Source organism: Ooceraea biroi, chromosome 13 (assembly GCF_003672135.1).
Source record: "Ooceraea biroi isolate clonal line C1 chromosome 13, Obir_v5.4, whole genome shotgun sequence".
Lineage (NCBI taxonomy): Eukaryota > Metazoa > Arthropoda > Insecta > Hymenoptera > Formicidae > Ooceraea > Ooceraea biroi.
Window position 1 is genome coordinate 5,252,794 of NC_039518.1, and position 15,244 is coordinate 5,268,037.

Sequence of the window (15,244 nt, forward strand, 5' to 3'; positions counted from 1 at the left end):
ATAATGTACAACAATTGGTCATCACTATGTTACCTCACAACTACACTGATTCTTGATAACATTCGTCATTAAATGAATGTATAACGATGAGTGAAACGAATGCGTGTGCGGTACGTACAGTACGATAATATATACATGAAATTTTCCTCATTTGCCTCCGCGCGTTTAGCCGATCTATTGCACAGTAAATATAACGAACAATTCATGTTTAAACATGATAATAAACAAAAAGATACAATTTGTAATTGAATACTTTTTCCCGTCCCTTTTTATAGAAAGTTTTTACACTATGTTTAGATATCGTGAAACAAATGTGTAATGAAATACATTTGTGTATATATATATATATATATATATATATACACACACGTATCGAAATAACAGATGTGTGACTTCAATTACAAGCTAATTACGCATCAACAAAACGAAATATGAAATAATTTGCCAATAAAGATGTAATACGAAAAAATAAAATTAAATAAAAAGGAAGATAAAAACAAACGACATAATAGAAATTAAAAATGAAGAAAGAAGAAATCGTCATAAATAAATAAATTTAATACTCTTCTTTGATTAACATTCGATTAAAGAGGAAGTTGCATTACTCAATTTTTTTTAATTTTGCACGTTTAACTTTCTCTTTTTCGTGTATATATAAAATAAAAATAAATAAAAACTGAATCGTGTATGAAACAAGAAAACAATATATTAAGAAAATACGTACGTTTTTCATCTTTCGAACATCGCGGATAATTTAAGAGGACTATCCGAGTTAAAGCTATATATTTACTGATATTTAGAAAAAAGGATCGAAAAATTCCGCTGTAATGGCGCAACAGAAAATTTCATGTAACTTCTCTTCACATCACATCATGTGATAGTGATGCCAAACTTAATCGCGGTTCCGTTGTACAAATTCGATTCTCATCGAAGTACGGAATATATGTACTTTAGTGCTTCGCGTATGAAGGAAGTATTATTTGAACAAATGTACAAACATTTGACGATCGACAATCGAATCCGATGATCGATGGATGCAACCTAATTTAATCATTCGTGTGAGGTATGAACGAAGGGGAAGTTCCGCATCCGCATAAGTTCTCTGCGCCGTAGTGGAACAACCGAAGGAAAGTAATTCGCACCTCGCGCACACGATATTCCGCGAGACGGCGAGTCGCGTCTGCTGCGAATTTCCTTTCTCTTTCCCACGAACGTCGCGCGATATTAAACGATGCGATTGGAATCGCCGCGAGGGCGCCCGATTTTACATTGATCCTGCGCAACCGAATTTTCTACGTCCGAGCGACGCGATTCCGCGGAAATTTTGTTCCTTGTTCCTTGGAAAACAAAAAAAAGAAAGAAAAAAAGGAAAGAAAATGAAAGAGAATGTAAAAGAAGAGCCGATGAACGTACAACTCTGATCACAGGCGTGGAGTTTTACGCGAGCGTTATTGATGATTATGAAAAGGCATATGATCCTATACCTTCTGCTAATGTCAGTATTCTTGCGTTTTCTGCCCCTCCCCCCCCTTGCCGCCTGGTCGCTACTCACAGGATGATTGGTCGTCGGCTCATTCTCTGTTAAGGTAGGCGTGTCTTTTGGGCTTGTCTGACCAGCTGGTGCAGAAAATCTCTCAACGTACGTCGACCACTTTTCAGTGACTGCGACGCCCTCCTTTCTCTCTCCCTACAGCTGCTATCCATCGTTTCGTCGCCTTCTGTATCTAACAGCTCCATTGTCATTTTACAGTCTTTCTTGTACTGCAACAAAAGGCAAGGCGAGATGAAATTAGGAGGATATCAAGTTTTTAACGAGTTGACCTTTATCTACCCGCCTGCGAAACGCGGTCCGTTATCCATAACGTAGACGCGACTTTTACTCTTCCGGCCTTTTCTCGTAATTATTGGGTCGTCCGGAAAGTTCGTGCCGATTTTGAAGGAAAATTCAAAGGCAACATTTTTTTATGTCGGTAAATATTTATTGACTTATGTATGCACCGTTTTGTTTCACAACCTTTGTCCATCTTTCGCGCAACTGGAAGATTCCATTCTCCCAGAGCTTCTTAGGTTTCTCGGCGAAAAACTCCTCCAGGTGGTTTTTTATGTCGATCAAAGAGTCGAAGTTCTTGCCGCTAAGAGAATTTTGCAAAGACCTAAATAAGCGAAAGTCTGAAGGTGCAATGTCTGGTGAATACGGTGGGTGAGGTGGCACATCCCAGCCAAACTCCAACAATTTTTGTCGGGTAGTCAAAGAAACACGAGGTCTGGCATTGTCCTGATGGAACACGACGCCCTTCCTATTAGCTAATTCTGGACGTTTTTCCCGAATCGCTGTCTTTAATTCGTCCAGTTGCGAGCAGTACTTATCTGCATTTGTCGTTTGGTTGTGTGGTAGGAGCTCATAATATAGGATTCCTTTCCAATCCCACCAGACACAGAGCATGACTTTTTTTGGACGAAGGTCGGCTTTCGGAGTGGTTAATGCTGGTTCATTTCGCTTACCCCAGGATCTTTTTCGTTCTACATTGTTGTAAATGATCCATTTTTCGTCACCCGTCACTAATTGCTTCAAAAATGGTACGTTTGCGTTGCGCTTGTACAGCGAGTCGCAGATGGAAATGCGATCCATTAAATTTGTTTCGGCCAAATTATGCGGAACCCATACATCATAGCGACTTACGTAACCAAGCTTCGCTACGTGATCGTGGACAGTGGTTTTCGATATTTTCAGTATCTCTGCTAATTCACGTGTCGTGTAGCGCGGGTTATTCTCGATCAGTGTCTTGATTGGGTCATCATCAGTAGTAGAGGGTCTGCCCGAGCGTTCTTGGTCTTTAAGGTTAAAATCACCAGCTCTAAACTTAGCGAACCACTTACGTACGGTTCTTTCAGCTAAAGCGCCTTCTCCGTAAACGGAACATATCGAATTTGTTGCTTGTGAGGCATTTTTGCCTTTCCGGTAATAGAAAAGCATCGAGTGTCTAAAATGTTCTTTGTTTTCTTCCATCTTCAAAAGAGTGCAAAACTGACACGAATCAATTTATCTGAAACAACTTTGTTCCTAAAGATGCGTTGAAATGCCACCTTTAAGCATATGTATATAAATCGTATGTTTTCAATAACATTGATATATTCAGACATGCTCCAACGCCATCTATTAAAAATCGGCACGAACTTTCCGGACGACCCAATACTTGCGAATGATAAAGTCTAATCAACATCTTAAAATACCTTAGAATACCGCGCGTTAAATCGCGTTACTGGTAAAGAAACTGCGTTGCCACCAAGCGTTGAATCCAAATAGAAAAAAAGACACGTACTATGTATATCTTGAAGCAGTTCTCGTCCGCCATTGCCTTCTCAGCTTTACGTTGATACGACAACTCGGCCCCTAATCTCATGTAGGCCGTGGCGCACAATCCACCGGCACCCGAATTCTCCTTGGGCTGGCGCTGCTCCCGTTGGAGCAACTCCATGCACTGCTGGCATATGGGATCTGAAACCAAGTGCTGCAACTGGCAATAACAACAGATTGCAGACATTAGACCTTGTTTCTGCCCTTGCTGCCTGGAGATCCGCAGTCCAACCAAGTCCTACTTACTTGTCTCACAGCGTACGTGACCACCTTGTCGAGAGTGAAGCCAATGTAGGCGTGTATGCCGAACATCTCTCGCAACGTGTCCTCGTAAGCTGTACTCTCCATGTTGCCGTCGAGGACGTTCTTCACCATGTCCAGGAAGGCAGGGTAGTAATCCTCGATCTCGATCTCGCCTGTGCGCGACGCAACGAACATCGAGAGTGATTAGTTGAATTTAATTAATCCAATTACGTTTTGCTTACTTTTTGGTTTTAATCTCAGAGCGACCGCCGTGCTCTCCTTGCGCTGCTGCTTGTACTTGGACTCCTCGTCGGCGAGGGCGACTGCCCTGTCGTACATCTTCGTCAGTCTCTCGCAGAGTGTGTGGTGTAACCTCAGGAAGAGGTACCAGTTGTTGCTGCCCATGAAGAGCGTGTAGGCCTCCTCGGGGTCGTTCGAGAGAGCGTGCATGGGCGTCTTAATGTCGGAATCGTTCTTCGCGGAAGTGGAAGACGTGTTTGGCGATACGGGTGCTTTGCTTCGGTTGGCCTGCAGGCCACCCAGCGACGAAGCGGCCGTCGACTGAGAATTGTTGCACGCCGCCGCGTTCATGTCTTCTTTCTCATCTGCGGCAGGAAAGTTGTTAAAACAATTCAAAGTTATAAAAGTCGAGCGAAGCTTACCGTCATCGTCCCTCTCGTCGTCGCTGAGCTCCTGCCGCGGATGGAAGAAGAGATCGGGAATGAAGTGCTTTAGCAGGAGCTTTATTCGCTGCTTATCCTCCTTGTGAATGGCGGTCTGCCGTTTCACGTGGTGGATCAGGAGATTAGCGGCATCGTCCAATACCGACTTGTCTTTGTACGCTAGAACGAGGTGCGGACCGCTGTTTCCCTGACCGTCGTTACCGTCATCGCCCTGCTCGTGTCTCTGCGTGAAATAGAATGAAACGCGTTAGGCAACGCGGAAAACGAAGAGAAAAGGAAGCAAAAGGGAAGGCACGAACCTCGTCGTACAAAGTTTCGATCTCGTTGAATAAGCTCTTCGATCTCAGTGCTTTCACGTCGTTCTGCTTGAAGTTGATCCCCTGGTGATCCAGCGACTTCAAATAATATTTCTCGTTTTGCTCCCTCCAGACCTTGTTGAAGCCCTTTTGCGCCTCTCGCCACTCCTCTTCCTTGGACTTTAACCGCCGAAGTACGATGGGCACGGCCACCACCGGGTTTTTCTTCAGACCTTCTATAATGTCGACGGCCTTGTCGCCGTATATCCTCTTCAACGCCCGTTGGTGGATCGTGAAGGAGGAGCCGCCTAGGCCGTCGTCGAGCTTGAACTTCTGCAGTTCCTCCTGGCTCATCCTGTTGATCTTCTTGTGGATGCCCTCGAGCACGCGGATCGTCGACGCGTTAGTCTCTATAACGACGTCCAGCTCGAAGCGCTCGTCCTCGCATCGATATATGGCCTCCTCGTATTGAGTTTTCCTGAAAATGCAAACGGGCGCGTTTTGTAAGCGAGCGAATGGCAGTTTATCGGTATCGCGAAGCAATGAACAACGATCGATTACCTCGACGTCACGAACGTGCTGTCCTCGGACCAAGTCGGAAATGAAACCCACGTGTCGTTGAGGACTTCCTTGCACAACTGCGTCCTGCCGCTGCACTTTGGCTGAATGTACGACTTCGGTAACGCGCAGTACGACGCGCCCAGCCGCTTGCACGCCGTATAATCGATCTCCATCGCCAGGTCGCCCTGCGGTCGCTCCTGATGGCTCCGCACAACGTTGTTCGGGAACGCCTCCACTCCTACCGCGTTACCCGCGTTTGTCGCCACGGTGGCGGTCGAATCCGGCGAGTAACCGAGGAAATCCTTGAACCACCGCAGCAACTCGGGAAAGCGGCCGAGGAACGGTGTCACCAGCTGGACGAGCTCCGATTTCGAGACTATTTCCTGATTGAAGAGCACGAGGCATCGCAGGAAGTTTTCGTACACCTCCTGCGATCTCAGTCCCTTTCGGACCTGGATAGAAAATCGTTAAACATTTATTTAAGCCTGATTTTCACCCGAAAAAATGGATTTTAATCTTACCTTGTCGAAGAAAGCGTAATCGTTCAGGGTGCCGTACTTCCCAGCCTCCGCGATGGTGACATCGCGTATCGAAGCGACACTTTTGTGTTTCTTCAGAGGCGGCGGACCGTGTTGTATGTGATGAGAATTGCCGGCTGTCGCGGAGGTCGAAAACGACGGACTCCTCTTCAACTGTCCCGCGCTGTGCCCGAACTTCTGGCCGCTGTTGACGTCCCGTATACTCGATCTGTCTCGTTCCCGTTCTCGCTCCCGGTGATCCCGATTATCGCGCTCCAATGCAGTCGTGCCGCTCGACTCCCGCACGTCTCTCGAAATGGTTCCGGAATTGTTGTACGGTGTTTTGCCAATACCAATCGGCTTCTTCACAATCGCCGTATGATCGTTCACCGACGTCGTCTTGTTAGTCTGAAACATGGCAGACTAATACGAATCAGAACAGGTTACTTCACGTAGTGGAAATTGATAACTCGTTCTCTTTGATAGATTTTTTATGCATTCGAATTAAATTTTTTTATTTTGCTTTTGCATTTACTTTCCCTCACACAGCATGGACTTGGGAGACTTTTAACAAAACCTTGAACAATGCAAAATTTATTTCAATCAATTTCGTTAGGTGACTCACCAACGAGCCCTGCTGATTGGTAGCGTCTGGCAAGAACTGTCCAAACTCAGCGAGCAGATCCTCTTGATTCTCAAACAATTTAGCGACCTGACTGTACACTTCTGCTTCCGTCAGGTGTTTCGTTCCACCCGTAGCACCAGTACTCGTGCCACTCATGTGGCCAGATTCCTTCAAGTTTCGCTGTTCTTTTTGGTACGTGTGTAGTATCTCCAAGAAACGCTTGTACTTATCCGGTTGACCTTGGAACCGATTCTAAAAATAATAACGTCGTGTTATGTTACCCTCTCCGTTTCCACATATTTTCCTATACACCCCGCCAAACAACCTTTACCTTTATTTTGTTAACGTAGTTTATCGCATGATTGAATTCGACCGGTTGACTTTGCTGCGTCTGACCACCAGTCGAGACGCCGTCAGCCTGACTCAGGGCCTGACTTACAGCCTGCGCTTGTGCAGTGCTAACGTGTGAATTATTGTACACCGGCATCGGCGGCGGCGAAGGCGCGTGAACAGTTAAGCTGTTGGTCGTAATACTGTTTGCTAAAGTGTGGTGTATGTTGCCCGAGCTGAAAGCAGAGAAGAGACGCGTCGATCTCGGTTAGTTAATACCTCGTGCTTCCTTTTCGATGATATTTCCTGATGTATTTTGCACGAACGCGACACTCACCCTTGCATTATTTGTAGGACCGGTGGCGCTTTCGCCGGTTGCGTCGGTGGACTGGCGACCGGCGGTGAGCCGACGTTCACCGTGCAATGATGCTGCGACAACGTCGCGGTATGCGTCGCGGTAGGGCTGGGCATACTCACTGATACTTGGAAGGCGTATCCCTGTTCGTTTGCCTGTACCTCTATCTTATAGCCTGGTGGCAAAAACGTGTTGAAACCGACAATAAGCTCGGGATGTCCTTTGAAAAGGTGACTCACTCGGGTTATAACGCCCGGCGTGTCTATGCTCTGGGACTTGAATTCTTTCATGATATCCAGAAAATCATTGTACACCTGCGAATACAAGTACCAATATAAATAACAGAAAGTTCATATACAGGGTGTCCCGGGTTTTAACCGACAAACTGCGGGAGCATATTCTGCTAGTGGAAATAAGAAAAAATTCTTATATCGAGTTTGCTTAGAAACGCTTTATTACAAAGTTATAAACCAATATTGAAAAGAAATATGAGACAAGTAACAACGGATTTTTTCACGAAAAGAAAAATTATCTACGCAATGATTTAGTGACGCATTTCTAAATGTTGTCCTTGCACATCGATACAAGCTAGACATCGACGTAGTACAGAATTTGTTACGGTACGACATTCCTGAAAATTTTGTTGCGTCTCAGTAACTGAATTAGTAATTCGTTGCTTTAAATCTTCAAGCGAGATCACTTCTGTACCGTAAACTTTATTTTTTAAAGTTCCCCATAAATAAAAATCAAGAGGCGTTAAATCGGGCGATCTTGGAGGCCAGAAAACCGGTCCTCCTCGACCAATCCACCTATGAGCGTAATGTTCGTCTAACCAGTTTCTAACTTGTCTAGCGTAGTGCGATGGACAACCGTCTAACTGTATCCAGCTGTTTTGGCGAAACTGCAGTGGCACATTTTCCATCGAAATTGGTAAATCGTTTGATAGGAATCTTCGAAAAGATTCTCCGTTCAGTCGGTCAGGTAAAAAGAACGGACCAATAAGCCGGTCATGAAGCATACCCGTCCAAACATTACATCGAAATCCGTGTTGAAAGTTTCTTCGTCTGGTAGTACGTGGATTATTATGAGCCCATACATGGCTATTATGAGAACTGAATATGCCTCGTCTCGTAAAGGTCGCTTCATCTGTCCATAGTATCATTGATGAGGAAAGATTGTCCCTTTCTACCGCATTCACATACCAGTTACAAAATTCGACTCGTTTCTGATGATCGATTGGAAGTCATTCTTGTACAGGCGTGTAATGATATGCGAATCTGTCATCAGCACGCAATGTTCTCGAAATAGCGTTTCGTGATATCTGCAGTTGAGCCGAAGCACGTCGAACACTTTGTGTAGGAGTATTATCAAAAAGATTTAAGATTCTTTCCGAGCGTCGTCGGTGTCTTAGAGCTGAACGAACATCATCATGTTCATTCATAGGTCGAAATGAACCCAAATTACGTAATTGCAAATGGGCACATGACATAAACGTCTTCGACCTTCCAAATTCTACACTATGTTCTGTTGTTGTTACTTATCTCATATTTCTTTTCAATATTGGTTCATAACTTTGTAATAAAGCGTTTCTAAGCAAACTCGATATAAGAATTTTTTCTTATTTCCACTAGTAGTAATTCGTTGCTTTAAATCTTCAAGCGAGATCACTTCTGTACCGTAAACTTTATTTTTTAAAGTTGCCCATAAATAAAAATCAAGAGGCGTTAAATCGGGCGATCTTGGAGGCCAGAAAACCGGTCCTCCTCGACCAATCCACCTATGAGCACAATGTTCGTCTAACCAGTTTCTGACTTGTCTAGCGTAGTGCGATGGACAACCGTCTAACTGTATCCAGCTGTTTTGGCGAAACTGCAGTGGCACATTTTCCATCGAAATTGGTAAATCGTTTGATAGGAATCTTCGAAAAGATTCTCCGTTCAGTCGGTCAGGTAAAAAGAACGGACCAATAAGCCGGTCATGAAGCATACCCGTCCAAACATTACATCGAAATCCGTGTTGAAAGTTTCTTCGTCTGGTAGTACGTGGATTATTATGAGCCCATACATGGCTATTATGAGAACTGAATATGCCTCGTCTCGTAAAGGTCGCTTCATCTGTCCATAGTATCATTGATGAGGAAAGATTGTCCCTTTCTACCGCATTCACATACCAGTTACAAAATTCGACTCGTTTCTGATGATCGATTGGAAGTCATTCTTGTACAGGCGTGTAATGATATGCGAATCTGTCATCAGCACGCAATGTTCTCGAAATAGCGTTTCGTGATATCTGCAGGTGAGCCGAAGCACGTCGAACACTTTGTGTAGGAGTATTATCAAAAAGATTTAAGATTCTTTCCGAGCGTCGTCGGTGTCTTAGAGCTGAACGAACATCATCATGTTCATTCATAGGTCGAAATGAACCCAAATTACGTAATTGCAAATGGGCACATGACATAAACGTCTTCGACCTTCCAAATTCTACACTATGTTCTGTTGTTGTTACTTATCTCATATTTCTTTTCAATATTGGTTCATAACTTTGTAATAAAGCGTTTCTAAGCAAACTCGATATAAGAATTTTTTCTTATTTCCACTAGTAGTAATTCGTTGCTTTAAATCTTCAAGCGAGATCACTTCTGTACCGTAAACTTTATTTTTTAAAGTTGCCCATAAATAAAAATCAAGAGGCGTTAAATCGGGCGATCTTGGAGGCCAGAAAACCGGTCCTCCTCGACCAATCCACCTATGAGCACAATGTTCGTCTAACCAGTTTCTAACTTGTCTAGCGTAGTGCGATGGACAACCGTCTAACTGTATCCAGCTGTTTTGGCGAAACTGCAGTGGCACATTTTCCATCGAAATTGGTAAATCGTTTGATAGGAATCTTCGAAAAGATTCTCCGTTCAGTCGGTCAGGTAAAAAGAACGGACCAATAAGCCGGTCATGAAGCATACCCGTCCAAACATTACATCGAAATCCGTGTTGAAAGTTTCTTCGTCTGGTAGTACGTGGATTATTATGAGCCCATACATGGCTATTATGAGAATTGAATATGCCTCGTCTCGTAAAGGTCGCTTCATCTGTCCATAGTATCATTGATGAGGAAAGATTGTCCCTTTCTACCGCATTCACATACCAGTTACAAAATTCGACTCGTTTCTGATGATCGATTGGAAGTCATTCTTGTACAGGTGTGTAATGATATGCGAATCTGTCATCAGCACGCAATGTTCTCGAAATAGCGTTTCGTGATATCTGCAGTTGAGCCGAAGCACGTCGAACACTTTGTGTAGGAGTATTATCAAAAAGATTTAAGATTCTTTCCGAGCGTCGTCGGTGTCTTAGAGCTGAACGAACATCATCATGTTCATTCATAGGTCGAAATGAACCCAAATTACGTAATTGCAAATGGGCACATGACATAAACGTCTTCGACCTTGCAAATTCTACACTATGTTCCGTTGTTGTTACTTATCTCATATTTCTTTTCAATATTGGTTCATAACTTTGTAATAAAGCGTTTCTAAGCAAACTCGATATAAGAATTTTTTCTTATTTCCACTAGTAGAATATGCTCCCGCAGTTTGTCGGTTAAAACCCGGGACACCCTGTATAATTGTTACAAGCTTTTATTTTACAAAACTTTTGAAAAATCAACTCTCCTATTTTACTAACTTTCTATTATTTATATTTTTTTATACGTTTTTATTTTAAGTGTTAGATAAATCTTTTTTCTTCGCTCAAAACTGGCTAACATATGGTCAGCAATAAACTAAATTCTCTGGTTTTTTTAAACGCGATATACTGCATCGATGATTTTCTCTCGTGGTGAAGGGAAAAACGGTTGCTGCATTATTAGACTGACAAATCCCGTCGGCGTGCAGTAGCATACGTTAGCCAGTTTTGATCGAAGAAAAAAGATTTATCTAACATATGAAATTGCCTGGCGATTAATATTTCAATTTTATTTCAATTATATAAGAATGTAACGTCGGAGTGACGCGAAGCTTCTAGCGCTTCTCTTCACTCTCCGTCGATTGATCCAAACGACTCTGGATACCAGTGTATCCAGGCCTATCGTCGCTCACCTGTGGTTGATCACTGAACTTATATTTGACTTGATCCAAATACGACAGTGCATCTTCCACTTTTAGTCTCTGGAACTGTTGCGATCCGCTTCCGCCGGTCAGGTTGGGACCGGGCGGAGTAGTGGCCAGCGGCGTTACATTACCAGAATGTACCTGCAAGCACAATTGTTCCTTTTTAAAAGAGCGTGCAGCTGAACTAACGCGCGCGTTCGTGCATTTAGCGCGCGCTTCGAGGCAAAGCAAAATTGCTTCAATACCTTGTGCCTTATCGTTGACTGCTGTTGCGCGTGAACCTGATTCTGCGATCCCGTCGCAGGCTGCTGGGACGCCATGGTGTGGGTGCTGCCACTTATTCCACCATGCAAGTTGCCGCCGCTACATGAGGTACTCAGCGCACCCGCGGAACCGCTCGTCTGCTTGGTAGAAGAACATTTACGTAGGTCTCGTTTCTGCTTCCTTCGCGCTTAAACGGCTTCTTACCTTGATGGGAGACGGTGCTGCCGTCGGCACGACGATCGCACCGGTATACTGCTGCTGAGCCTGGGCGGTACCGAATTGTATACTGCTTGGCATCTCTTTCGAAGTGATGGACCGAACTGCCTGGCCAGGTACAACGACGCCTATACCGCTGCTCGTATGGTACTCCAAGCTACCTCCTCCACCACCTAGACCGCTTCCTGCACTCACCGTTGAGTGCTTGGCGGGTGGTGATGCTACTTCGTCTAGCCCACGAACACGTTTCATTGCAAATCACATTGGAAGTGCTGAAAAGTCGAGACCTCAGTTATTCAAACGGTAATCCAGTCCGCCCTGCGCGAGATGCAAAATACAAGCTGCTGTTGCTGTGTGCTCGTCTCTTTCTTTGGGGAGAAATATGTTCAAGTTTGCTCGTAGCTTGTTCATAAATTTTGTCGCCACGCAAGTAGAACAGATCCTTTTGTTAAATTATTCATGGACGTAAGAGAGAAGAACTACAAGATTTAGGAAGAATAATCGAAAGTATTTCTATTGAAAAAAAAGAGTATTAATAGTTATGATGCAATATATCGCAATATGTTATATTTGTGTCATAGCAGGAATTATTTTCGACAATTTGTTGCTTTGGATTAATCACCAACACACTTTCACACATTCAATAATAATAATGGTATATTAATAACGGCCTTTTCTGTAATTCGTTTGTTAATACTTACGCACCACTTAATACTTATACTTGAAAATACTGTAGAAAGATGAACTTTACTGGCACGCAGTAATATCTAAGATATTTTTATACCCCTATATCGATAACTAATTTTTAAATTTAGATCTATTTTAGATTGTTCACTCTTTACGGTCAATGGGAAATTCCTTCATCGAATCCAAAAGATGCACAGTTTTGCAAAATATTTTGCATATACTGGAGAGCGTACATGCCACGTATTTACTTGGAAGCTCCATCATAATCGGGCAATAACCAAAAAGATCACCGAGACTCGGTGGCTCGCGCGTACTTTCGAGTAAACAAACCTCCACGAGGAGAAGCCCCCGAGCCTGCGAACTGAAGGAAAGTAACGCACGAAAACTACGTCAGGTTAGGCGCGATTGAAGAACCCGCCTGCGACGATCCCGTCGGCCGCCGTCACCGCGACGCTGGAGCGGAACGCTTCCACCGTCGGCGAGGGACGTTTTGCGACTTATCGACGCGCGAGCCCCACGGGACGCCACGAACCCAAGCCCGATATAACCTCCGGCGCCCGCGTTTGCGCGAAGTATCGCGGAAAACCAAAACTCCACCGGGAGCGCGAGCGCGCGGTCCGCGAGTTGCAACGGGTGCAGATGTGCCCGCCGCGTGCGCGCGTCTCTCTCTCTCTCTCTCGGTTTTCCTCGTACCTACCAATTTCCACCTGAGAAGACGCTCGGCGTAGCTCCGTGGCGCGGAGCGCGCCGCGACGAGGGGTGCGCGAGGAGCGCGCGGACCAATGGTGGCGTCGGCGCGCGTCCCGCGACCGCTCCGCCGAGGCTCGTCGCACTGGCGTCGCCGGACTTTCGATCGCGTCGGCGGCGGCGGCGGCCGGGTTGGATTCCTGCTGCGTATGCACGCGCGAACTCGCGCCGGCACGGCGACTCGCGCTCTAACGTCCCGTCCCCCCCCTCCGCCGTCTCCCTCCCCCCCCTTGGGCAGCGACCCTGCGCCACAGTCGGTCGCGCCGCCGAGGGACGAGGCCGCTGCGTCTCCGAGCACGCTAGCCGGCCCCTGGTGCTGCGTTACGCAATGTTCTCCGCAAACGCATAACGCGTTCCCCAGCGGCCCGCCGACGACGACGAGTATCGCGCGTCCACTTCCTCGCTTCGCCCTCGGCGCGTCACCAGCTCGGTCCCCCGCGGCCGAGAGAAGGCGCACTAACCGAGCCTCGCACACAAAAGCTCTCCGTCCTCTTCTCTCTTTATCTTCCCCTCCCCCACTCGCCGCCGTCGTCGTCGTCGCCGCCGCCTCTCTCTCTTCCGCCCGCGCGTTCGCGCTCTCTCCGTCCTCCTCCTCGTCGCACGCAGTTTCCGTGCGTCCGGGGCGTCCTCTCTCCTCGCTCTCGGTTTTTTCACGACCAAGAGATCGGCGGGGCTCGGCGGGCCGGTCGCCCGCAGGAATCCACCGCGTTCTCACTTCCGCGCGCGCGGGAGAGACGACCGTTCAGCAGCCGCGGAACCTCGTCGTGTGGGTAAACAAACGCGGGACAACCCGCATCTTTTCCGCGTCGAGCGGTGTCGCCGCAGCACTCTTTCCTCCCCGCGAGAAGACGCGTACGTGAAACCGCAGCAGCGAGTGCCCGCGCTCCCCCGGCGGTACAAGGCAAACTATTGGATTTTGTGATGGCAAACAAGGAACCGACGGCCGCTCGGCGGGACGGGGCGCGTGGTGGGGGGGCGGGCTGCGCAGGAGCGTATTGGCGCGGCGTCTCTGTTGCCAACCACTCGGGTGCCGCTGCCGGCTGGCGCCTCCCACGACGCCGCTCCGCCGAGCGGCGAAGCTCGGGGTAAACGACGCGCGAGGGCGGCGCGCGCGACCGTGCAGGACCCGCCGGCACGTGACGCGCTTCCTCCCCGGAGTCGCGGCGCGACAGGATTTCAGCATCGCGGGGTAGGAATTTCGCCCCATCGATTCCCGTCGGCGGCGCCGCGCGATCTGAATGCTCCGCGCGCGCGCGCGCGAACGAGACCCGACGCCTCCGTCTTCGCGCGACCCGGGGCCGAAGTCGAGTAACTCGAATGCTCCGAGCGAGGGAAATTACCCGCGCGGCCGGCTCGCTTTCTCGCTCCACTCTCGGCTCCGAGATCGCGGATTTTCCGCGACGCGGCACGGCCCTGAGCCCTCGAGGCGCCGAGGTGCGCGCGCAGCTGGCCGAGCACCCGAGGCGTTCCCCACGTCCCGCGGCCAACAGCTGTTCCAAGGGACGAGCGAACCCCCCATCGCAATCTGGGTCATGGGAATGCGCAAAACGGCCCGGCGTCGGCGTCGCGATTTTCAGCGCGTGTCGCGGCCACGCGGATCGCGCGCTCCGTAATTCATCGTGCGGAACACCAGCCGCCGCAGTCGTTTCACGCCGATCTGTCGGCGAGCTCGACTGGTCAGCGACCGGAGAGAGCCACGCGCGGATTGGCTGCCGAGCTGCCTCGGCGAAGCGCACGCGCCGCTTCATCATCGTCGAAGCGCGAACGCTCTATTGCACCGCTCGAGTAACATCACGTGATCGACGAAAGATCGGAACCTTACGGCATCCACGTGTTTGTCCGGTTGCAGTCTCCTCCTCGAGCCGCGCGTCGGACGCGGAACCGCGAGCGCGCGGATTCACGGAATTGCACTCGACGTCGGTTTGCACGCCTGGATTATGTTCTCTGTTTTATAGGACTGCGAAGACATTGATAAGAGACGAGTCGCTCCGTGGAGATGATTAGAAACGTCGCTGTGGGCATATCTGGCGGCGTCGACAGCGCCGTGGCAGCTCAGCTGATCAAAAACAAAGGCAAGGCAAGAACAAAGAAAGTTGGGTTTGCTTTCTTACTCTGTAGTTTAATGAGAATTTCCTCCGTTGTGTTTTGAAGGGTTTAATGTCACCGGAGTGTTTATGAAAAATTGGGACATTAAAGATGAAACGGGAACGTGTGCCGTCGAAAGAGATTACGAGGACGCTCGATGGGTCTGCGACAGCTGAA

General features: G+C 47.5%; 2 protein-coding genes across 2 annotated transcripts in view; one reads left to right on the plus strand and one right to left on the minus strand.

Annotated features, from left to right (window-relative positions):
• Nucleotides 1–12,910, minus strand: part of LOC113563199 (paired amphipathic helix protein Sin3b-like) — an 18,659-nt gene extending 5,749 nt beyond the window's left edge. The window contains 15 exon segments of the mRNA XM_026974520.1: nt 1,485–1,677; nt 1,680–1,761; nt 3,321–3,515; nt 3,602–3,771; nt 3,841–4,203; nt 4,261–4,504; nt 4,581–5,055; nt 5,139–5,590; nt 5,660–6,064; nt 6,282–6,533; nt 6,613–6,847; nt 6,949–7,280; nt 11,057–11,209; nt 11,314–11,469; nt 11,537–12,910. Coding sequence (XP_026830321.1) covers nt 1,485–1,677; nt 1,680–1,761; nt 3,321–3,515; nt 3,602–3,771; nt 3,841–4,203; nt 4,261–4,504; nt 4,581–5,055; nt 5,139–5,590; nt 5,660–6,064; nt 6,282–6,533; nt 6,613–6,847; nt 6,949–7,280; nt 11,057–11,209; nt 11,314–11,469; nt 11,537–11,800 — 3,971 coding nt within the window. The 5' untranslated portion in view covers nt 11,801–12,910.
• Nucleotides 12,911–14,889: 1,979 nt separating this feature from the next.
• LOC113563200 (mitochondrial tRNA-specific 2-thiouridylase 1-like) lies at nt 14,890–15,243 on the plus strand. Its single transcript, XM_026974521.1, has 2 exons — nt 14,890–15,054; nt 15,134–15,243. Exons 1-2 carry the CDS (start codon nt 14,979–14,981, stop codon nt 15,241–15,243), a joined length of 186 nt encoding a protein of 61 aa, XP_026830322.1. The 5' UTR covers nt 14,890–14,978.
• The last annotated feature ends 1 nt before the right edge of the window (nt 15,244 follows it).

Excerpts from the sequence above, each read along its gene's own strand:
- LOC113563200 (XM_026974521.1), top strand. The coding sequence starts at position 14,979 with ATGATTAGAAACGTCGCTGTGGGCATATCTGGCGGCGTCGACAGCGCC. Across the intron at positions 15,055-15,133 it reads TCAGCTGATCAAAAACAAAG|GGTTTAATGTCACCGGAGTG; the intron begins GCAAGGCAAGAA and ends TGTGTTTTGAAG.